The 24,418-nt window shown below is 45.2% G+C and overlaps 1 protein-coding gene across 1 annotated transcript in view; it reads left to right on the forward strand.

Moving 5' to 3' along the window:
* WDR47 (WD repeat domain 47) overlaps positions 1 to 24,418 on the forward strand; it is a 2,078,858-nt gene that overhangs the window by 810,235 nt on the left and 1,244,205 nt on the right. The window contains exon 7 of the mRNA XM_044086053.1: positions 18,361 to 18,551. Within this exon, the coding sequence (XP_043941988.1) occupies positions 18,361 to 18,551 (191 nt within the window). The remainder of the gene's footprint in view (positions 1 to 18,360; positions 18,552 to 24,418) is intronic.

Below are 24,418 nucleotides of genomic sequence, written 5' to 3' on the forward strand. Positions count from 1 at the left end.
CAAATTCAAAATCACCAAACTTTGAAGAAAATGGAATATTGTGAGAAGTGGCATTTCATAGTTAGTATATGAAAGCCCAATCTTTTGGCCATTCATTCTCCATGTTTCGAGACTCACTGTAACGGGTCCTGACATTTCATATGGAGACCAATAGAAAACTTTTTTTGTGTACATTCCTTTTCTAATATCTGAAAATACAGCAGGTTTTAAAAAATGTTCAGCCTGTGGACACAAGATCCCTCCTCAAGACCCCCATCCTTTTGTATCTATTATTTGGGTGCCTCTCAACTTCAGGCTAACTGTGATTGCCTGTGCTGCAGTTTGATCCAGAGCCATCCAAGGCAGGAGAGAAAAACTAATAATTAAAGGCTTGCTTCCTCCACAGATGTCATCTGAAGTAAGACCGTCATCTCCTTCTCTCAGTATTAAAGAATGGAAAAAGAGAAGGACAGAACTACAGAAATGTCGGTAGATAAAAGGACTGATGAAAGAGGTCAGAAGAGAAGAGAGCAGAGAAATCCAGGAAAAAGTTTCAAAATCCAACCAGTCTGGCAGATCCGATTCCCAAGACTTCAAGGCAGTCGGATCCATCTGGAGTTAACACTGGATTTTTTGGAGCCATTCCTCCCCCACTGTGTTTAGGCACTTAACAGCTTGGAACTGATTCCTCCTGTGAACAGATCTCCATTGGAACTGGGAGACTTCCTGAATCAGCTGACAGAGGAAGTATTTCCTCAGTTCCAGTGGCAGGGTTGGCTTTCGAGGCAGTGGAATAGGCCATGGCTAATCCAATAAGGCAGGTGCATGCACCATGTTCATATCTCCTCCCTCATCCAATGGATCCCATCCTTCATTCTTCTCATTTAGGTTGACAGGAAGAACCCATAGGCTTTGAGGCAGCCCTACATTCGAGCTCCCCATCTGATTCTGATGCGTCTCGATCAGATCCCCAGGGACACGTTCCATGAAAACAGACATGCATATGGAAGCACATAGTCTCCTCATGTGAGTTGGTCTTTGAGGGCACAGATTGGATAAAGGAGAAGGATCCCTGGTTCTCCCTAGAAGACATCACATTTGGGGATTTCCTAGAATAAGTGAAGCAGAAGGGGTGATTTCCACTGAACCTTTGGATGAGTCCATGTTCATTGAAGCTTTTGGGTCTGGCCCATCTGCGTCCTGCGTGGTGCCCCTTCCTGATGCTTTGATTAGACCTCATAGCACATAGGGATTGAAATGACCCTGATGTTACAGAGCCAATCCCTGAGAATCCGGACAGAATTCTCATAGTTCCAAAAGATGGGGTGCACTGATGGTAATGGCCCTCCAGCAGATGCCATGGTAGTAGAAGCAGCCGCAATGAAAAAAAATGGTCTGAGGAAAGTTCATCTGTTCATTCTCCTAACAGTGTCTCCAGGGCATTAGACAGGCTAGCGGAAACAGACTTGTGCTTCAGCAACATTTGCACTTTGGGCGCAGAATTACCTTGCTCAGTTAACTCATTTCCAAAGGCACTTGATCAAGGAGCTGTCCAAGTCTCTTCCAGGTAATTTACCATTGGACACCCAAAAACACCAGTGAGTGACCAAATATCTACTCTTCAGTCTACTTCCAGTTTTGCCATGTGACTGCTATTGAACACAGCAGATGGCATATCAAGAGTGGCTGGTACAGGCATTAACATGTATTGCCATACCTGGATGCAGCTTTGCGACTTCACAGAAAGGTTCAAGGCATCCTTTATTAATGCCCTTTTCAATGGTTCCGTGCTGTTTGGACCCAAGGTAAAAGAGACTGTTACCAGGAGCGAACAAGATGGTAAAATCCTGTCTGCCGTAGGAATCTATTTCTCCACTCCACAAAGATCCTATTCTAGGAATCAAAGGGGAGGTAAAATGTGGTTCAGAAAATCACAGGGTTTTCACCATGGCACATCTGGAGGCAGAGGAGGAGGAGGCAATTCAAATGGACTTTCACCCAAGAGGCAGAAGTGGACCTCCGAACCAGGGTTTCCTTAGTTCTTTTATTGAGAGAAACCCTACAGTGTCCCTGAAGAGCTGCCCAGCTGCTACATTATGGAAGCAGTCGAGGGAATGCTTAAGCTTACAGCCTCGAGCCTAGCAAACCATTACTTCCGATTCATGGGTGTTGAGGATAATCACCAGAGGCTATACCCTACCCATTTTGTATTCCCCAAATAAAATGTTAAAGATTCCTGATACTTCACCTGATCAGTTGAAATCCGCAGCAACAGAAGTGTCAGAGTTGCTAGAAAAAAAGTGTCATCCAACAGGTCCCCCCAAACCTGTTAGAATCCGGAATCTATTCTGCGTTATTTTTAGTTGTAAAGAAGACTGGACCCTCAGGTCAGTATTGGAAGTTGGACACATCAATCAGTTTGTTAAATAGATGAAATTTTGGATGGTCATGGTTTAGTCCATTCTACCTCTGTTGAGGAAGGACGACTTGATGTGCTCTGTAGATCTCCATGATGTGTACTACCACATCAGGATTCAAAGGCAGTCGAGGAGATTCTTCCATTTCCAGCAGAGAGCTAATCATTATCAATTCAGAGCACTACTATTCAGCCTCACCACAACCCCCCAGGTGTTTAGCAAGATTATGGCAGTGGTGCCAGCTCACCAACGACTGAGACAATCCAAGTTTTTCCCATACCTAGATGATTGGCTTCTAACTGCTACCTCCAGAATTCTACTATTACAGCTCCAAGCCTTTCTGTGCAGTTTTGCAGACCAATTAGGAATAACAATCAGTCATATAAAGAGCAAATTGCCACCCACACAACGCATAGAAGTCATTGTATGTCAGCTAGATACAGGTCAACAAATTGCCAAACTTCCAATTCCAAGAGTCCAGTTGTTAAGACTGGTAGTTTTCATGTAGTTCATTATCCTTGCCAACGGGAAAGACTATTTTTTAAGTTTGATAGCTTCTGCCATTATGTTATTACCATCAGCAAGATGCCACATGAGAGTACTGCAGTGGATACTATATGTCCACTGGTCACAGAGCCTTCACCCTCTACACACCAGAATCCACCTCACTTAAGTATGCAGAAACCATATAAGATGGTGTATAACTTCTCAGTCAGTGGTAGAAGGGGTTCCGTGGGCCACAGTAATCACAGACACTTCCCCTCCAGGTGTGTGTGTGTGTGTGTGTGTGTGTGTGTGTGTGTGGGAGGGGGACATTTTGAAGGGAAGACTGTTCAAAGGACTTGGTCACCTTCTGAAGCCAAACTTCATGTCAGTGTCTTGGAGATGAATGCAGTCCTCCTAATGTTGCAGGCATTTCAGGACATCCTACCCAAGGGTATAATTTCCATCCAGACTGACAATATGTCAGTGGTGTTATCCATCAGCAAGCAAGGTGGAACATGTTTATATCCTGTTTGCTGGGAAGCCATAGACGTCTGGCGATGGGTGATGTCTTCCCATCATTTTCTAGTAGCGATGCACATTTCTGGGACCCTGAAAATAGTAGTGGATGGACTGAGCTGGTGTATCCTATTATCTCACGAGTGGTCTCTCAAGCAGACAGTGTTAACAGAGATCTTTAGCCATTGGAACCAGACTTGCTTCAACCTCTCTGCCTCCTACTTAAACAACAAATGCAGCAGTTATTTTACCCTCATCCCTTCACACAGACAGTCACTGAGAGATGCACTAGTCCATATTTGGCCCCCAGGTCTCCTCTGCCTTTCCACTGATTCCTCTTCTGACATAATTGAAACAAAGTGCCATGAGGTGCCAGACCAAGGTGATCCTCATTGCCCTATTTGGTTCCAGCAGGTATGGTTCCGCTTGCTTTGGCCTCATTTGCTACGCCAACCTACTGTGCCAGATCCCATCCCAGATCTACTGAGCCTGCTGCATGGGGTCCCATGCTATTGCTGTTGGCTGATCACCATCCCTATTGTCAGTCGTGGAAGAAATCATAGCAGCAGTAACAACACTGCTATGGAGGGGCAATTACACACCAGACTGATACATGATCATGTCTGAACTGCAGTGTGCTGTAAACATACTGAATGCTGATATAGGGTCATATTATAGGGAACCTCAGACTTATCCAGGCAACAGAAAATGGCTTTCAGCAGACAAAACACACACTCAGACCATCTATGTTTTGGAAAGGATGGTGATGAATCACTTCTCTGCAGTTCCCCTAGGGTTATGGATTAGTGCCATTAGCTAAGGTTCATGTTGGTAGCCTGCATCACCTGTAAAAGAAAAAAAGGAGGCTGAGGCGGAGAACATAAAATAAGGGGGTTACTACTATAAAAGACATTTCCAAAGTATACCTGTAGATACCACGATAGGTAGAAAACATTTGCAATTGCCAACATGGTGACAATGGAGTATCCTACAATGCAGGAAGAGGTTGCAGAGAGTGATTGTTTGCTAGATGTAAGAATAACGGCCACTGCCAGGATGCTGGGCCAAGATGGTGGAGATGTGCCCCATGCATTACACACACTGCCTGGCATTTGATGGAATGGTAGCTCTTCTTCTTTCGGTACCACTCTCCTGTGGTCCATATTGGACCCATGTGGCAATGTGGGTGCAGTCTGTTGAACCAGATACCTCAAGAAAATGTGATATCTTGTGGAAGGCTGGCATTGTTTGGTCTGTGTCCTGAGATGACACTGGCATGTAAATATACTGATCCACAAGTGCCAAAGGTATGCTGAACTACTGAAGTATCTTCTAGGCAAAAGCCTGTAAAATACTCAGTGTGTCCCCCGTTTGTCTCTGGAAGATCCCCGTGGCAAGTATGGCGAGGGCTTATACATACCTTGGTGCCAACAGGTATAGGAAGACCACACATCTCCCAGTCCTCATCTGTGGGCGATATAAACTCACTTAAAGCCAGTTCTGTATCCCCTCCCCACTCTAAATCTGTTAGTCGAGTTAAAATGATTCAGTATTTGTCTGCAACCGTTCTTTTTTGGCCCATGAGCTCTGTTGGGACCCTACGATTTTTGCATGGCCAAGACATGCAATTCACATCTAGAAAATAGCCTTGCTAGGAGCTACAATGAGCATCTTCACTGATTGCAAAGCAGATAGCAAAGGCACAACTTCACCTATTATGAGGCATTTGTGCATAGCAAATATATAACAAAGTGACTATGAATCGCACAGAGGCAGGAGAGTTGTCCTCATTTACATATAATTATAGCTCCATTTGCATAGGTTCTTACTCAGCATATGAAATGTGCTGCTTCAAAGTGCATTCATAAACTATGAATCGTGTCTGAGCTGCACTAAGGTTCAGTCAGCTAAAAATCCTGCTTCACTTAAGCACAGCAATTGTGAATACCACCCAGTAGCTTTTAGCACTGAATGGATTCTGTTGGCGAATGTATAGGACAGTATTGCATTAAGATTTACTTTTAGGAGAGAAATTAATATTCTTGCGTTGCTGAAGGGGTACTTCATTGGGGTATGGTGATAGTTGTAGGTAATTAGGGTATATGATTGCAGCAGCACCAGCCCTTTTTCTTTTCTAGTCAGTTCTGATGATGCTTCAACTCTATGGGATGATGTCTTCATTTTTAACTAGGCTTCAGTTACTAATGGATGTCAGAGAAGTGGAGGGCTGTCCAGGAGTGGACTTCTGCAGTTTTATTGTAGTTGCTTTGAATATGCCAGAGTAGAAGGCCTGAATTTTTTTTGTTATTGTTTGGTGGTGTTTTAAAATGTGGTATGTGTTACTTTGACAGGTAGTCCAGTTTTAGTATGAATATAATCACATCCAACCAATCCACTGTGTGTTTTATGAGGTAGATTTTGGGGATGATTTTTAGCTTTCGTTTATATTTTACAGGTAGCTAAACAGGTTTGGTTTATTTCGCAGTCATGTAGGTTTTAGGAAGTGAGAGGGGGTCAGATTGAAGAGATTAAAATGTAGAATGAGTGGTGGGTTTGCTACAGAGTTGAGATGTTGGGGAGTAGTAAATGAATAATGTATTTGTAGGGAGTGGTGGTAAGAAGTATGGACTAGGAAGAGAAATGTTAGAGAGGTGGGGGAGCATAGTGTGGCTGTGAAGGAGCATGGGGGATTAACAGGTGAAGAATAAGGAGGATTTCTGGTTATATTGTAGCACTAGATGTTTTTAGAGGTGCAGTATTATGTAATGGGCTGAAGAGGAGATGGTACTGAAAATAAGAGGGTTGTTGCTTTTTTAAAGTGGATTTGATGAGTACTGGAGAAATGAGGGTAGCGGTGGGGATTGATGGGTTAGTGTAGAAGCAAGCATGACCAGTAGAGTACAAGTTTAGATTAAGGGGTTGAGCGGTAATTGAGGGTGCAGTTATGTTTGTTTTCTCTTCATATACAGTTTTGTGAGCATGTCCTTTGTCATAAGCAAGCTGAAATATTTGATGTTATGTAGTCCTGTCTCGCCGTAGTTCTTGCTGGATGGGTTCGGAGCCGATAGTCGGCTCCAACTCGGTCAATACTAAAGCTCATGAGCTGTTACTGGCTCGAGGCTAACCCCTATCCCATGGTGCCTCACGGCAATTCCCCAGATCTCGTTTGCCACAAAAGCTTTGAGGTTGTCTCCTTATTGGCTCGTTGGCTAAGTAATAGATTTATTACTAAATCTTGTCTTTTTTCCCACCTTTTTCTTCATCTTTACACCTTTATTATTAATAGCTTTATTGTATGACTTTTCTAAGTGTTTGACCCCTATCCCCCCCCCCCCCATAGGATTATATGGCCCATTTCAGTTAGAGGGCTTTTCATCCCAGTGTGTTTCTTAACACACACAAAAAAAAAAAAAAAAGTTTATAATAAACTAGAATCTCCTTTCTATCTTTACTGTTTGTTGAAGTTTAGTTAGTATTGTTGTATTGTTGTTTCTCTTCTAACTAGATAATAGTTGTTCCTGTTAGCATGTCTAAAGAAAAGGACAGGGAACATAAGGACCATCACCCTTCGGGGTTTAAAAAATATGATAGATGTTCACAAAAGATGTCTCCGACAGACAGTCACACTAGTGTGTAATGCTTAGATGAAGCTCACTTGCAAGAGCCCTATACCTTTTGCCATGCGTTCAGTACCAGGGTCTTGAGTGAGAGAAAACGTAAACTCATTGATAGGGGGTCTTATGGACCAGTTCCTTCCAGGAACAGCTTGAACTTAGTCAGACAGCTCCTAAGACTTCAACGTAAATTTTCGGCTCCAGTTTCGGAGCTGTCGAAAAAGTCAAAAGCGCCGGAGCCGAGGAGTTCTGGCTCCAATTCAGCTTCTTCTATATCGGTACCATCGGTTTCTTTGGTGCCAAGGCAACCTTCGGTACCGAGACAATTCCCTGACATTTACCCTGTCTCACCTACTTTGAGATTTCCTATTTTGGAGAGGAAGAGATCTCCTTCTGTCTCCACCCGATCCTCCAGGACACACTCAAATGACCACATCCAGCGGGTGGTGAAGAGGTTGCTTTCTGATCCAGCTCTGGCAAAGAAATTGGCCCCTCCAGACCCAAAGGCTTCGAAGCCGATCATTTTGCACACACTGCTCCTCCTCCGACTGCTTCACTTTCAGAACCAGTCACTTCAGGTTCTTCGTGTTGGATCTGTTGGTTCCGGGGATCCTCCCTGCTTCTTTGGAACTGATTATTCCATCCTCAGTGGCTCAGTTTGGAGCCGAGGAATCTGGGAGTCGATGTTGTCGAGTTGACTCTGAGGGGGATAGTCACCCTGGGTTTTCTTCAGAACCAACCCTCCCTCTCAGTGCCTCAGCTCGACTTAGCTCGGTTCCCACGTCTGCTTCAGAGCTGTTCCCCCTTGCTTGGAGCAGAGGTCTTCGGAGTGGGGGAGCTTTCGAAGCAATAGAGAAGGCTATATCCTCTGCAAAAGCCATATCTTTGGAACCTATGTCCCACCAGCAGCAGGTAGCAACCTCTTCTCTCCTGCCATCCCTACAGCATAGGGAACTAGAGACCCAAGCAGCCACCATTGGAGGTGCCCCCTCTTCCGAGACCTCTCCAGATTATCCCACTGGAGAGCTTCCACGAAAGAGACACTGTAAGAGGAAGCATGTTGATTAACCTGAGTCTGTCACTTCTGACACTGATTTGGAAGAATCGGAAGGATCCCCTAGAGCCCCCTCTGAGGATGTCTTTTTTTTTCTGACATGCTAGAAATCCTTAGACATAGGGGTGACTGGAAGACCTCTAACCCTACTGAGGACGAATCAGTGTATCTTGAGGCCTTTGGTTCCTGACCTTCCACCTCGTGGGTGACACCGCCTTACGACCAGCTCTTAGGGGTCATATCGCGGAAAGCCTGGACCTCCCCAGACACAGTGGAGCCCGTCCTGAGGAAGCCAAATAAATTCATGACAGCACCAGAAGATAAGTCCTTTCTTACCAAAGGAGTTCCCATTGATGCTATGGTGGTAGCAGCAGCCACCAAGAAGAAGTTGTCCGAAACATCTTCTAATATCCATCCTCCTAACAAGGAGTCCAGGACGATGGATAGGTATGGGAAGCATACCTTCTCTTCAGTGGCATTTACTCTAAGATTGCTGAATTACTTTACTCTAAGATCGCTGAATTACCTTACCCATTTCACTCGACTTCAGAGGGATCTCCTGAAGGAGTTGGAAGATACCCTTCAGGGTTCAGTAGCTCCGGGATCCATGGATAAGGTTTCTGTGCAGCTCTCCACCCGTACGTCGATAGCCAACTCCTGCATGAGGCTGATATCGTATGCAGCTGACGGCATGAGTAGAGCAGCCACAGCAGGAATCTCTCTCTCAGGAGACATTCTTGGATGCGTCTTTGTATCTTCATGGAATCCTTTAAGTCTTCCTTCACCAACGTCCCCTTTGATGGTTCATCTCTTTTTGGATCTCAGGTGAAAGAGACCTTGACCAGGTTCGAGCAGGAAGGGAAAACCTTATCTGCTGTCTGAGTCCGTTTCTCCCTCCCATCTAGACCCTATCCCAATGGTAATACAGGAGGGAAAATGTGGTTCCGTAAATCTCAAAAAGATTTCCCTCAGGCACAGGGTCATCCCTCCCCTAGAGGCAGAGGGGGAGGATATAATGGAAGCTGCCTCCCTCGTGGCAGAGGAGGTCTGTAACACCAGGGAGATAGAGAAACCTTCTCTGATCGACCCTTCATCGCCCCTGAGGGGGTGCCCAACTGTCCATCTCTGGAGGCAGTTGGGGGTCATCTATCACTGTACCCAAGCACCTGGCTAAATATTTCACAAGATCGTTGGGTACAGACCATAATATCCAGAGGTTATCTGATCCCCTTTATTTCCGATCCCCCAGTAAACCGGTCTCTACCAGATGTGCCACCCATTCAACTAGACCGTGCAATATCATACATCATTTCGTTGCTCCAAAAAAGAGTCATCCAAGAAGTCCCCACAGAGCAAGTAGGATCCAGAACTTACTCTCGATTCTTTTTAGTAAAAAGACAGGGGATTGGAGATCAATTCTAGATCTCAGCAGACTCAACAAGTCCGTAAAGAAATCAAAGTTCCGAATGATCACTCTGCAGTCAATATTTCCCTTTATCGGGAAAGACAATTGGATGTGCTCAATAGATCTTCAGGATGCGTACTACCACATCAAAATGGACAGGTGCTCCAGGAGACACTTGCGCTTCCACCTGGGAGCCAGTCATTTTCAGTTCCGAATACTGCCCTTTGGCCTCACTACAACCCCCAGAGTGTTCACCAAATGCATGGCAGTGGCAACGGCTCACCTGGGACGTCAAGGATTCCAGGTGTTTCCGTACCTAGATGACTGGCTCCTCACTGCTACACCAAGCATCAGCTCATTAGAACCAGGGACGAGACTCTATCCTTGTGCGCCAGTTTAGGCATCACAGACAACCTAAAAAAAAAATCAGCCTTATCTCCTTCGCAGCACATTGTATTCTTAGGCTCAGGAATAGACACAGCCACTATGTCAGCAAGACTAACACCAGAAAGAGTAGAATCATTACGCAACCAAGTCAGATCCTTGCTAAACAGTCACAAAGTTCAGACCAGGGTAGTCTTTCAAGTCCTAGGGACTATGGCTTCCTCCATTCTATTAGTTCCTCTAGACCGTCTGCACATGAGGGTACTTCAGTGGTTACTATTTGCCCAATGGTCGATGCAGGATCTTCCCTTGTCTCATAAGATTCTTATCGCAAACACCTCCAAGAAGGATCTGACATGGTGGTTGTATACAGATCAATTTCTCTTAGGTTGTCCACTTGTTCCTCCCCAAGAGAAACAGTTTTGACCATGGACGCTTCCCATATGGGGGGGGGGGGCATTATCTGGGAATGACGGTCCAAGGTACTTGGCAGAACCACGAGAAACACTTGCACATCAGTGTTCTGAAAATGAGAGTGGTGTTGTATGTGTTGCAAGCACTTCACAGCTCTTTTCCCACCAGGACAATTGCGATTCAGTCAGACAATATGTCTGTCAGGTGGTACATAAACAAGGGGGAACCAAATCTTATCCACTTTGCTGAGAGGCCCTAATAGTTTGGAAATAGGTGATGGACACTCAACACTTTCTGGTAGCAGTGCACATCCCAGGAAAATCCAGTGTGATAGCAGACAAACTCAGTTGAGTAATTCTGATGCCTCACGAGTGGTCCCTGAATGCAGAAGTTGCGAAAGAGATCTTTCACAAATGGGGCCAGCCTTGCTGCGACCTATGCCACACGCCTGAATACCAAATGCAGCAGCTACTTTGCCCTAATTCCCCATCTGGGGATGTCACCCAAGGATGCTCTAGCCCACGATTGGCCCCTGGAACTTCTTTATGCCTTCCCGCCTTTTCCTTTCCATTCCAAGGGTAATACAGAAAGCAAAACAGCTGATGAGTACCCTGATCCTCATTGCTCCTTACTGGCCTCGTCAAGTCTGGTTTTCTTTCCTGTGGCCCTACCTCTTGGAGGAACCATGGATTCTGGAACCATCTCCAGACCTCCTGATTCATCAATCGGGGCAGTTCCATCCCACCATCCACACCCTAAAATTGCCAGCATGTCTGCTCCAGTTCCACGAATAACCAGGTGCTTTCCCCACTCTCCTTCAGTCAAACACAATCTGATTTCTTCCCATAAGCCTTCCACTAGGAAGCTGTATTCCAGCAAATGTAAAAGGTTCTCTGTTTGGGCTGTAAACCAAGGCTTAGATCCCTATACAGCTCCTATAGAATCTATTTTGTCTTTTCTTGCGTCCATTTTTCATGAAGGAGCTGCAGCCGCTACAGTCAGAGTTCAATTAGCTGCCATTTCTAATTTCCATTTTGGCTTTGTGGGAAATCCCATCTTGTCCCACTCTTTTTGCAAAACCTTTTTGAAGGGAGTTCTCCTTCTCAGGCCACCAATCAAACAACCATTAGAACCCCGGGACCTGAACTTAGTTCTCACATAATTAATTTCTACACCGTTTGAGCCCTCTTCTTCATTGGATCTGACATTATTATCTGGGAAAACACTATTCTTAGTAGCCAAAACCTCTGCTAGGAGAGTCTCAGAACTGCAAGCTCTTACTATTCGACCTCCTTACATTATTTTCCACAAGGATAGAGTGTCACTCAGGACAAACTCTTCCTTTCTTCCCAAGATATGCTCAGAGCATAATCTTTAACACTGCTATTGAGCTACCAGTGTTTTTTCCTAATCATTGTAATAAATCTGAGTACAGACTACACCGATTAGACATTCACAGAATTCTCAGGTTTTACCTACACAGGACTAAAGAATTCAGAAAATCAGATCAATTATTTGTTTCCTTTTTGGACAAAAATAAAGGCTTGCCTGTTTTGAAGGTTACCCTTTTGAAATGGCTTTCAGATTACATTTTCTGTGCTTATCAGACTGCTGGCAAACAGTTACCCAACAAAGTAAAATGCCACTCTACATGGGCAGTATCTACTTCATGTGCTTTTAGATCTAGGCTCCCAAGTGATAATATTTGTGCAGCAGCTACTTGGGCAAGATCACATGTCTTTGTCACTCATTACAAATTGGACTTGACCTCCCGGGACAGATCGTCCTTTGGGTCCACTGTGCTGAAGAGTTTCTTCGCTTGAGCCACCTGGGATAAAAATGCTAGGGACGCTGTCCCATCCAGCAAGAATTACGGTGAGATAGGACTACATAACATAAAGAAGTTATGTACTTACCATAACATTCCATGTTTATAGTTCATCTCGCCTACATTCTTACGTCCCTCCCTCCTGCCCCCTTCCTGTTCCTGGAGGATCTGGTGGACTATACTTATGCTGTCTGACCTAGTTGTAGTTGTTGTCCACCTGGCATGGATAATGTTACATAATTTTTGTCTGTATGTACAGTTTTTGATAGTTCCGTAACTGTTAGGTACTTAATTGCTTTCTTGCAAAGAAGATCTGGGGAATTGCTGTGAGGCACCATGGGATAGGGGTTAACATTGAGCCAGTAAAAGCTCTCGAGCTTTAGTATCAGCTGAGTCGGAGCTGAATATTGGCTCCGAACCCATCCAGCAAGAATGTAGGCGAGATGGACTACAAACATGGAATGTTATGGTTAAGTACATAACTTTTTTTCCTATTGAAGACTAGGAGTTTTCATGGTTAAGTCACTTTTTCCATACTGGAAGTCTTGCTGTATTTGCAAACTCCTTGTTATGTGATATATTGTTACTAAAACTCCATGTTCTCAAATCAGAAAGCAACCTCTTGATGTTCTTAGTGTTTCACTGTTGCAGTCATCACACTTGGGTTATCTGCCTGCAGGTAGCCCTCAGTCAGCCTGAATACCAAAGACTTCATCTTCGTGCGTCGGATGCAGTCACTTCTTCCATGACATCAGGTCGTCAGGGGTATAAGAACAGGCTGCCAACGTCATTACATCAGTTCTTCTTGCCGCGGGAGCCCGAAGCAGAAGCAGTTCGCAAGTGTCGGTCGGCCGCTACCTGAATTTTCATGTTCCAATTGAATAATACTGAAATCTTCTAAAGCTAAGGACCCTGTTGGGGATCCTTTTTTCTTGCTCTAACTGATGTCAGAAAAAAATGAATAAATGTCTTGCCTGTGGAAAGCAAATACCTCACAGAGATTTCCATTTATACTGTGTCACCTGTTGAAGCCCAGATCACGACATATCTTGCTGTCAGTTTTGTGCCTTGTTTAATGCCTGAACCATTCGTCATTGGGCTGTCTTTGTCGCAAATTACTTTGCTCTCAATCTCCATACTTGACTATGGCTTCAGTAAGCCAACCAACGACAGTTTTTCCTAAAAAGCGCAAGGATAAATTCAGAGACAGACTGCCACATAGGTCCAAAACTGCCGACGACGCTTCCAATAAGCTAGTCGCCAGTCAGCTGGTACTCAGTGAGGCACCTTTGCAGCCCATGATGCCCGCTTCTATAGATTTGCAGGCCTCTGCTGAGACCCTTTCGGAGTGTGACTCGGAGTATGCCATGAGGCACTTCTTCGACTATGGAACCTGCGGATGTCTCTACCTTCGATGGGTCCAAGGTCGCTCTGCAAGCACCAGCTTCTGAGGGAATTTTTCATCCAACCAAGGTACGAATTCTACCGACGACCTCTTCTTCCTCCAAAACAAGCAAGTTTCTTAGGCCCAGAGTACGCTGTACGACTAGAAAACAGACGACAAAAGTGCATGCTCAGGTACCCATGCCACAAAAACAGATGATTAGAATGGCTGAAGATCTCATTACCATGATTAGGGGAAGCCAGCCTTCCCCTGCTAAGAGACAAAGAACTGAGTTCCCTTCAGGTTCTAGAGACCAGGAATCAGATGACTCGGACCTTTCTGACTATGAAGACATGCCCTTATCCACCTAAGAGGATTCTGATGCAGATGACTCCATTCCCTCTGCCTCTCCTCCAGAGGATTTTTCCTTTGGGGAAACCTTGCACACTTTGAGAGCATTTCCGTTGGGAATGCCAAGACTTTCCTCAGTCCAAAGAGAGACTCAGAGAATTCTTAAAATTGCTTCAGCACAGGCCTTTAGCTATCCTCCCTGTCCTGGAGGTGGTGGATGATGTTTCATGGAATCCAGTGTTAATCCTTGCCTCCGGCCCCTAGGAAACCTGACTGGTACTACAGAGAGTACCTGATTCTCACCATTTTCTTTTCAAAAACCCTACTGCTGACCCAGAAATAATTTCCTAGGGACCTAAAGGTATTAAGGCTACTACAGCCAAAAATCCCACCCCTTCGGACAGGGATTCCCGAGCTTTGGACAGATTGGGGTAAGAAGGTATACACATCTGCAACTCTTGCTATCAGGGCATTGAATTGCCAATTTCACATGCTCAAATACCAGCAACATACTATGGAACTGATTAAACAAAAACTGGTAACCATTCCAGATTGTGCAGAAAATAAAGACATGCAGGATTTTATGCATTCTGCAACTCAAGTAAGCAAGCATACTTTGCAGTGTGGCTTTGATACACTAGAAGCTTCCTGCAGAGCAGCAGTCACTGGCTGTGTACTGAGAAGACATGCCTGGCTAAAGGAACAGACCTTGCCAGATCATGTCAAATCAAAATTACTAGACACCCCTTTGAGTAGGGACCGTTTGTTTGGCACCAAAGCAGAAGTTCTTAAAAAAGATGGAAGAAAAGGCTAAATCTATGCAGACTGGATTTTCTTCAAGTGCAACCACCGAGATTCGGTAGGCACTGCCCTTCAAAATAATGGTCCTTTCCAGCAACCTCAAGCCCTGCCCAGACGAGGCCCAGGGGAAACAGACCACCCAGACTACTCTCAGGGTATGCAGAGATCTAAGCAATGGAGTGCCCCCACTACTAAATCAGGGAGTGGAAAGCCAGCTCCTTATGGAAAAAGCACTCAATGACTCCTCGAGTCCACTTCCTGCCCAATTTTGCTTGTGCCCCTAGGAGGAAAACTTGCCTTTCATTTAAAAAAACTGGATAACCATCACTCAGGACCAATGGGTCCTAAACATTGTATCCCAGGGATACAAATTTCATTTCCACTCCCTTCCAACCCCAAGAGGGTTCCCAGACCTTCCCCCAAACCAGTGGGTGGAAGCTCAAAAACAAATCCTTTCCCTGCTCAACATCAAAGCTATTCAGCCTGTTCAAGCAGAACAGAGGGGTCAAGGGTTTTACTCCAGGCTATTCCTGGTTCCCAGGAAAGAGGGCTCATGGCGCCCAGTCCTAGACCTTGCAGTTTTCAACACCTTCCTGGTGGTACCAAAATTCAAGATGCTTAACCTGCAACAGCTTCTCCCTCTGTTAGCCAAGGATGCCTGGTTAGTCCCCCTAGACTTAAAAGAAGCTTACCTCCACATTCCCATCAGGGAGTCCTGCAGCAAATATCTCCGTTTCAGAGCAGGCTCTATGCATTATCAGTTCTGCACTTCCCTTTGGCATATCTACTGCACCCAGGGTATTCGCAAAATGCCTGTCTCCAGCCATTGCATATTGCAGGCAGAGAAATATCCAAATTTATCCATACCTGGACGACTGCCTAATTCAAGCCAACAGTCAGGAATTGCTGCTTCAACACCTGACATTTGTAAAAAGCCTACTCATTTCATGGTGGGGTGGGGGGGTACACCATCAACGAAAATAAATCAAAATTGATACCCAGTCAAAAGATTGTATTGAGCAAGCTTGGACACAACTTCCCAGATGGCTTTCCTAACTTCAGAAAAACAAGTCTACCTGATGGACTACTTCAAACTAATGGCCACAAAAACCCAGCTATCTGCAAGAAAAATACTGCAAGCCCTAGGGTTCATGCAGTATTCTACAAATTGCATATGCAAGACTGCATATGAGGAAACTTCAATGGTACTTAAAAAGTCTTTGGTGCCAACACTCTCAGGACCTGGAAACAGTCATTCCTATCATTCCTTGTCTAAGGACAGAGTTCCTTTGGTGGGCAGAAGCATTCAACCACAACAGGGGGCTGCCTTTCACTCTGCCACAAGCCAACCAGACCCTGACCAGAGACACTTCAGACTACTCATGGGGGGCTCACATGGCTGGCAGATGTATTCAGGGCCTCTGGAGCCCAAGTCTAATCCACATATACATCAACCTAAAGGAGATGCTAGCTGTACAGAATGCCCTGACAGCTTTCAAGGAACAAATCTCTCCGGGACAACTGCTTATAAAAACAGACAACACCACAGTTGTGTGGTACATAAGCAAGCAGGGGAAACCCATTCCTACCCACTCTGCAGGTTAGCTATGGCCCACCCTGTGGAACACAGCCTTGGACAACCAAGTCCATTTACAAGCTCAATTCCTGCCAGACATACAAAACTCACTGGCAGACGACTTAAACAGAAATCTCCTAGACCCACACGAGTGGAAATTGCAGCCCCAGTACCTTCAACTTTCTCATACAAAAATAGGGGACCCCAGAGGTGGATCTCTTTGCCTCCCCCAACAACCACCAACTAAGCAAATTCTGCAGCAGGACTCCACACAGCAGAGCCTGAATGGTGGATGCCCTATCCTTTCACTGGGAAAACCTCTCAATATATGCCTTCCCACCACTGCACCTTCTCTCAAGAATATTACTCAAGATAAAACAAGACAGGCCAAGGACAATTCTAATTGCCCCGGACTGGCCTCACCAGCACTGGTACCCACTAATACGCAGCCTAACAATGGTGCCACCCTGGCACCTACACCAGACCCCAACCCTGCTTTCTCAGCAATAGGGACAGATTTTGCATTCACATTTGCAAACTCTAAATCTTGCACCCTGGCTTATTCCCTAAATTACCCACCCTCAACCCTTAGCAAACAGGTGCTGGACATCATCCTTGAGGCCAGAAGGCCCAGTACTAGGAAATCCTATGCTGAAAAGTGGAAAAGGGATTGCTCTTGGATTCAGTCAGAAGGAAAGGGCACAGATCTGCCCTCCTTACCTCTAATTCTGGATTACCAAGCAGAACTACTGCACGAAGGCATATCCTTTTCCTACATTAAGATTCATGCCTCTGCCATTTCAGCTCATTACAATACTGAGCCACCTGTATTCTCTCACCCTCTCATCAAACAATTCCTGAGAGGAGCAAACAACCTAAGGCCACCAAGGAGAGTACCCACCCCTGCTGGGACCTTAACTTTGTACTGGAAAAGCTCACGCTTCCACTATTTGAACCTGCTGCTTCAGCAGAGCTAAAATTTCTCTCTTGGAAAACAGCCTTGCTTCTAGCCATCACTTCAGCTAGAAGAGTGTCTGAGTTACAAGCACTAATGGTGTAGGACCCTTTATTATTTTCCATGCCGACAGGGTTTTGCTCAGGACTAACCCTTCATTTATGCCTTAAGTGGTGTCCAGTGTGGCTCTCAACCAATCTATCCATTTGCCAACCTTCTTCCATAATCTTCAAAATAAAGGGGAATGGATACTGCACTTCTTGCATGTGTACAGACAGCTCAGATTCTACCTTGATAGAACTAAGCCTTTCGGAAAAACTGACCAACTGCTAGTCAGCTTTGCAACAGGGGCAGAGTGCAAGGCCATTTCAAAACCATTTCCAAATGGATAGCACACTGCATCCATTTTTGCTACAAGCACCATGGAAAACCAACCCCACAGGGGGTCAGAACACATCCGACTAGGGCTTACATCTACCTCTACAACATTTCTCAGGGGAGTGCCTACCAGGGACATAATGGAAGCTGCTACCTGGAGTTCTGTGCACACCTTCACCAAGCATTACCACTTGTCTATATTTTCCAAATCCAGGGCAGGATTTGCCACAGCTATTTTGCAAGGCCGACTAGCCACCCCTAACTCTTCCTAACTGCCTCCTCCCTACGTCAGCTTTGGAAATCAACCCAAGTGTGATGACTGCAGCACTGAAATACGAAGAAGATAATACAGTTGTGTACATGTACCATAAATGTAGATGTTCGAGTGTATTCACTGTTGCAGTCCTGGTTTCCATCCCTCCAGCTCCCTTGCTCTGTCTATATCTTATCTATCCTATCTATGGCTATTATTACTGCTATTGGTATTTACTTTTTACTGGTGGTGTTTTCAACACCAGATCATAGCTTCCTATTTGGAGGCTCCTGACATTTGGGGCAAGAAAAAAACTGATGTAATGATGTCGATTGCCTGTTCTTATACCCCTGACAACCTGATGTCATGGAAGCGACAGCATCCGATGCACGAAGATGAAGTCTCTGGTATTCAGGCCGACTGAGGGCTACCTGCAGGCAGATATCCCAAGTGTGATGACTACAACTGTGAATACATTTGAACATCTACATGTATGGTAAGTGCACACAAGTGTACTTTGTCCTCATGTGTAAATAATTGTTTTTGTGCCTAACTTCTTTTTAAGCTTCGAGAGTCAAATGAACATTTTCAAGAGTATTATCGACAAAGAATGCGTTATCAACAGCATTTGGAGCAGAAGGAACAGCAGAGGCAGCTGTATCAGCAGATGCTGCTGGAGGGAGGAGTGAATCAGGAGGATGGTATAGAACAGCCCCAGCAGCAACAACAGAACCTTACAGAACAGTTCCTTAACCGGTAAGCAAGCAGTAGTTCTTATCATGTTTGCAGGATACACTTTTCACCAGGTTTAAGAAAGAAGAAATTTATCTAGTTTTATTCTACCATGTGTACCGAATTTTCATTCAAGTCTTACTTAGACAGCAAACATATTAATTCTTCATAACAAAAAATAAGTAATTTATGTTGTAAGATAAAATCCATCCTCAGTAACAGTATGACTAGGTCTGGCAGTTATTGGGATAGTTTGGCATTTAAAATTTTTCCAGGCTACTTTGGTCCTTCCCCACTATCCCAGTAAGTCTCATGGTGCCATTCATGGCTGCATCTCTGTTGCAGCACTCATTGTTGCATGAATATTGGCCACAGACCACTTGATTTTACATTTCAGTGGTAAACATTCATGCAGACTTCACAAATAGCTATATTTTTGCCAGCATTCTTTATGACTTACTTTCCAACTTGTTAATCTAAATCTTTTCAGGTTTTAGAGGGATTTTGTCCACTCTTATTTGGGACCTTTCTTTTTGAACTGTGTGTGCATGTGTGAGGGTGTGTATTCTTAAATGATGCCCTTTTATTCATATGCTGCAGTACTCATCACATAAGGGAGTCCACCTCCGGCAGACTCGTACATCTGGCCAGTATCCAAAAGTCTACATGCTACTGTGAGGTACGTGCTACACCTCACAACATCCCGTGTACATTGGCCGTAAAGAGATGTTTGGTTTAAAGTGGACATCAGCATGCACCTACCTCAGAACTTTTCTGCCACCTGTCCGATCGCCTGCTCCAGACGTTCGCTCGCCAGAATAGTTGTGTACCAGTTACCAAGTAAGTACCCGTTTGGGTTTTTTTCTTAGATTTTTTGCTGCTGCTGGTTTGTTGGATTTCATGTCAGCTAGGAAGGCCAAGTGTCAGCATGGAAGGCCGATTCCACATAAAGACACCCACAATCTTTGCCTTTTATGTCTAGATCCAAACCATGACCACACTGAGTGCGCTATTTGCAAGTCCTCTGCCCCAAGACCTTCAGGTGTCATTTAATGTCTCTTAAACTATACAGCACCTAGCATGGGAGGTGGAAGTGACGTTAGGTCATTTGAATTGAGCTCTTACCAAAAAAGGCCAAGAAATTGCAGCCTGAACTTTCAGCTATGCCATCTCTTCCAGCTGTTTCTCCTGTGGCTGATGTAGGCCCGGAGGCTGTGCTGTAGGTGGTGATGTACCTTCAGCAGGTATCACAGGGGAAGCCCTGAAGGAGTCCACTGGCACGTTTGCAAGGGAAATGCAGGCATCTAATCCAGACGAAAAGGGGGAGGAACCTAGGTTCGTTATCTCCGAAGGCCCTCGCGGAGTCACACAAATCACTGTGCATCAAGATGTGCTTACAAGTATCATCGAATGTAGGCTGATGTTGGGCCCATCCACCTCCCACCATATGAAAGCTCTTAAAAAGAAGAAGGCGAAAACAAAACATGTTTCTCCTGCACCATTGCAGCAGCTCCTGATTGGCAAGCTTTTTCCTCAAACCTCTTTAATACCTTCATGGTCGTTCGCCAATCTTCTCCTTCTGTTCCTCTGCAGGCCTTTTCCCATTTTACTGTCTTTAAGTAGGACAGCTGTGCTGACACCTCTTCAGAACAAAAGGATTTTTCTGGAAAGGAGTCTGTGGCCTACTCCACACCGATAGCTTCCCCTCCTAGGGTATGCCTCTGCAGAGGAGGAATCTAATGGTACATATTTTCTTGGGGAGGATATTTCTTTTGGACAGACCATTCTTAAAATGAAAGATTTTTTTCAAATGGGACTTGTTCCCAAGTTTCAGACGTACAGAAGAGTTACTATGACCTCTCGCAGATTCCCCATCTCCTGCAATCCCTCCAGTCCTGCCTGGTTTTCCAGATGCCTTCTCGGCTGTTCCCAATGTCCAAATGTACAGCCTACTTACCCCTAACCATCCATACAGGTTGTGTAAGGTACCCGAATATTCCAAGTTCCTATTCAAGGCTCCTTCTGCTGACCCATCTACCATATCTGTTTTTATGGAGAAGGAGCCTAAGGTCATGGAACATTTTGGGGGAAAAGGTTTACACCACTGCCACTTTGGCCTTCTGGGCAATTAATTATCAAACCCACATGGCAGAGTACTCCATGACTCTTCTTGCTGATGCAGGGAAACTTTTGGCAGACATCCCTAATTACCCAGCTAAATCTCAGTTGGCAGCTATCCTCAATTCATCTACAAAAGACAGTAGACACTCCATGAAGTTCAGTTGTGATGCTGCTATTGCTTCTGCTAGGGCAGCTGCCACTGGGTTGGTCCTAAGAAGATACTCCTGGCTCAGGCTACAACTTTTGCATGAGGATTTCAAGGCCAAGTTGATGGACACACCCCTAAATAACAAAGCCTTATTTGGTAGTTTGGCAGCAGAACTCTTAAACTTTGCAGGAGAAAGGGAAGGAGTTACAGGACCTTAAATGTATTCTTGTATCTCCAGTACCACGTTTCCAAAGGAATTGCCCAGTTAACACTGCCTTTGTAAGAAAACCATCCCTGCCCTCTTCTTCTGAATGTAAAAGGGGACCTAGTAAGCCAGTCTCTTCCAAGTCTGCTCCTGCCGCTCTTGCTTTAAAACAGTCCTTTCAGTCCCAGCTTAAGCCAGGTAGCCTGTGCCTACCAGCCTCCAGGGCCATCCACTCCCCTGTCTCTTCTTCTCAATCTATCTCTTGCTGCTTGGACAATAATCACCCAGAACTCTTGGGTCCACTCCATTATCAAGACAGGGTATTTCATGCTCTGGAAAAATATCCCTCATTCAGAGGCTTCCCACCCTCCCCCCTCCCCCCAAAGATCAGTTGGGTTTCTTTCCTCAGGTCAACTCAGACCTGCTGTCACAGGGGACTATCCAAGAGGTTCCCACTTCCCATCAAGGAAAAGGATTTTACTCCAGGAGGTTCATGTTCCTCAGAAAGGATGGCCCTTGGAGACCCATCCTGGACCTTTCCCATTTAAACACCTTTCTCAAAGTCCTGTCTTTTCTTATGTTGACTTTGCCTTCCCTTCTCCCTCTCATTCTTCCCCAGGCATTCATTTGTGTCTTATGCTTATCTTCACATCCCCATCCACCCACAGTTCAGGAGATTTTTTACGTTTTTCTGTTGCTTCCTTGCATTATAGCATTTTGTAGAATCCAGGGAATTCAAATCTTCCCTTACCTTGATGACCTTTTGATTCAGGCACAGTCCCCAGGACTTCTTCAGGAAAATCTTTCCTTCACTATTGCCCTTCTAGAGAGTTTAGGGTTCACTATAAACGTCCAGACGTCCTTTCTCACCCATTCACAAGATCACATTTTTCTGGGATGCAGGATACAGACAGACAAAATGTTAGCCTCTTTACCCGCAGAGTAGGTGCTGTTCATGACTTCCTATTTTCAGAGCATTCTTCCCCTACAGTCATTGTCAGACGGGGACTTCCTATGTTTCCTGGGGTATGTGGCATCCACCATCTACATGATACCCTTAGCAAAACTACACATGAAGTTTCAATGGTGTCTAAGAGCTGTTTGGATGCAACACTCACATCCTTTAGCGTTCTTGATTCCACTCCTTCCTTGCATAAGAAGGGAACCAGATTGGTGGATCCTACATGTTACCAAAAACCCTGGTCAGCCCTTACAACCAACCCCTTCCTTCTCTAGAGCTATTCACAGATGCTTCAGCCACAGGTTAGGTGCAACTCTTCATGCCTGGAGGGTCAGAGATGTTTGGTCTCCCAAACAGGCACATGAACATATCAGTGTAAAGCAGATGAGGGCCCTAGGTTATGCCCTTCAAATCTTCAAAAGCAGCCTAGTTCTTGGGAGTACAGAGGTGGTTCATAGACAGCACCATAGCCCTTTTGTACATCAACAAGCAGGGAGGGACGAAATCTTACAGTCTATGCAGACTAGCTCTAGTCGCTTGGGAATTATCCCTAAAAAAAACAATTATCTTTCAGGAGATTTAGCTCCCCTCAGCTCAGAATATAGTGTAAGACTCTTTGAGGAGGTCCATGACCCAATCCCATGAATGGATGTTGCACAGGGATCTGTTTCTGGGCCTAATCCGTTGCTGGGATACTCCTCAGGTAGATCTCTTTGCCTCCCCCTTGAACAGACAACTTCCAAAATTTTGTGCCAGGGTCCTACGTCCCCTGGTCTGGAAGGGTGGACACACTCTTTCTCTTGGAAGGGGATGTTTCTGTATGCATTCCCTCCCTTGCCTGTCCTACAAAAGGTCCTACTGAAGATTCAGCAGGATCAGCCAGAAGTCTTGTTTGTGACTCCCTTTTGGCCAAGGCAGCACTGGTTTCCCCTTCTCCTGCACCTAGCCAGGGGCAGTTATCACAAGTTACCCGGCAGGATGGATCTACTCACGCAGGACAAGGGGACCGTAGTGCATCCACAAGTGTCAACCCTGAACCTGACCTTGTGAGTGATAGGGTTTTAATCCTCTATAGACACCTATTTCCAGAGGACGTGCTACAAGTTCTGCAGGAGGCCAGAAAACCCACTACTAGGAAATCCTATATTTCCAGATGGAAAAGGTTTTCCATCTGGTGTCACAAAAAGGACCTACAGCCACTGTCAGTTGATGATCCAGTAGTCTTATCCTATCTGTGTGAATTGTTGAGGGGCTGGGTTGTCCTACTCTTCGGTGAAGGCTCACCTTTCAGCCATCTCTGATGTCTGCCTTTGTCTCCATCATTAGCCTCCAGGTGAGAGGTTAAACTGTTACTAAAAGGTGTCCTTCATGTCAGACCACCAAGGAAACCAATGCCTCCTCCTTGAGCTCTCAATTCTGTGTTAGAGAAGCTTATAGCTGGAGCATTTGAACCAGCAAGCTCTTCTTCCCTGCAGGATTGCACTTCAGAAACTGTTTTGTTAGTGGCCATTACCTCTGCCAGAAGGGTTTCAGAGTTACAAGCCCTGATTTCCAATTCCCCCCTTCACTGTCTTTCATAGAGACAGTGTGTCCCTGCGTACTAATCCTTCCTTTATCGCCAAAGTGGTAAATGAGTTGTCCCTTAATCAGTCTATTAACCTGCCTACTTTTTTCCTTCCTCCTCAGTGCCCCAGTGAGAGAATCTTGCATACCTTGGATGTACACAGAGAACTCCAGATACTATCTTGGCAAAGCCAAACTTGTACGCAAGACTGAATGCCTGTTTGTCTCTTACTACCCAAGGGCTCTGGGTCAGTCAGTTTCCAAGCAAACTATTTCCAAATGGATTAACAAAGCTATTTCTTTTTGCTGTCTGCCTAATGGTAAGAGCCTTACTTTGCCATTGAAGGCTTACTCTATGAGAGCAGTCACTTCCTCGGTGACATTCTTTAGAGATTTGGACACCGGCTCTATCCTGGAGGCAGCCACCAGGTCTTCTGTCCATACTTTCACTAAACCATACAAGGCTGACACCATATCCAAGTCCAGAGCTGAGTTTGCCAGAGTAATTGTACATAGATTTGCAGAAAAAGCATCTGCTTATCCTCCTCCCAACCTGCCCCAAGCTTGAGCTTTGGCATTCTCCCTTATGTGATGAATACTGCAGCATATGAATAGAAGGACATAGGATAGTTGTGTAAAATCTTGCCACAACCATAGATGATGTTCTCTATATGCTGCAGGATTGCTCTCCCCCTCTGTCTTCCCCCTGATGCTTGCCTAGTTTTTTCCTGCTGATATGTTTCTCAGATAGGATCTCAGGCTGGTGCTGGGCTGCTTACAGTTCTGAAGTAGGTGTGCTTTCTACCTGACATTTCTTTATGGCTGATGTACATGTGATGTTGTGCTGCATAGCATGTACCTTGCTGTAGGATGTAGACTTTTGGATACTCGCC

The sequence above is a fragment of the Protopterus annectens genome, chromosome 10.part0 (assembly GCF_019279795.1).
Source record: "Protopterus annectens isolate FY-2018-M chromosome 10.part0, PAN1.0, whole genome shotgun sequence".
Taxonomy (NCBI): Eukaryota; Metazoa; Chordata; order Ceratodontiformes; family Protopteridae; genus Protopterus; species Protopterus annectens.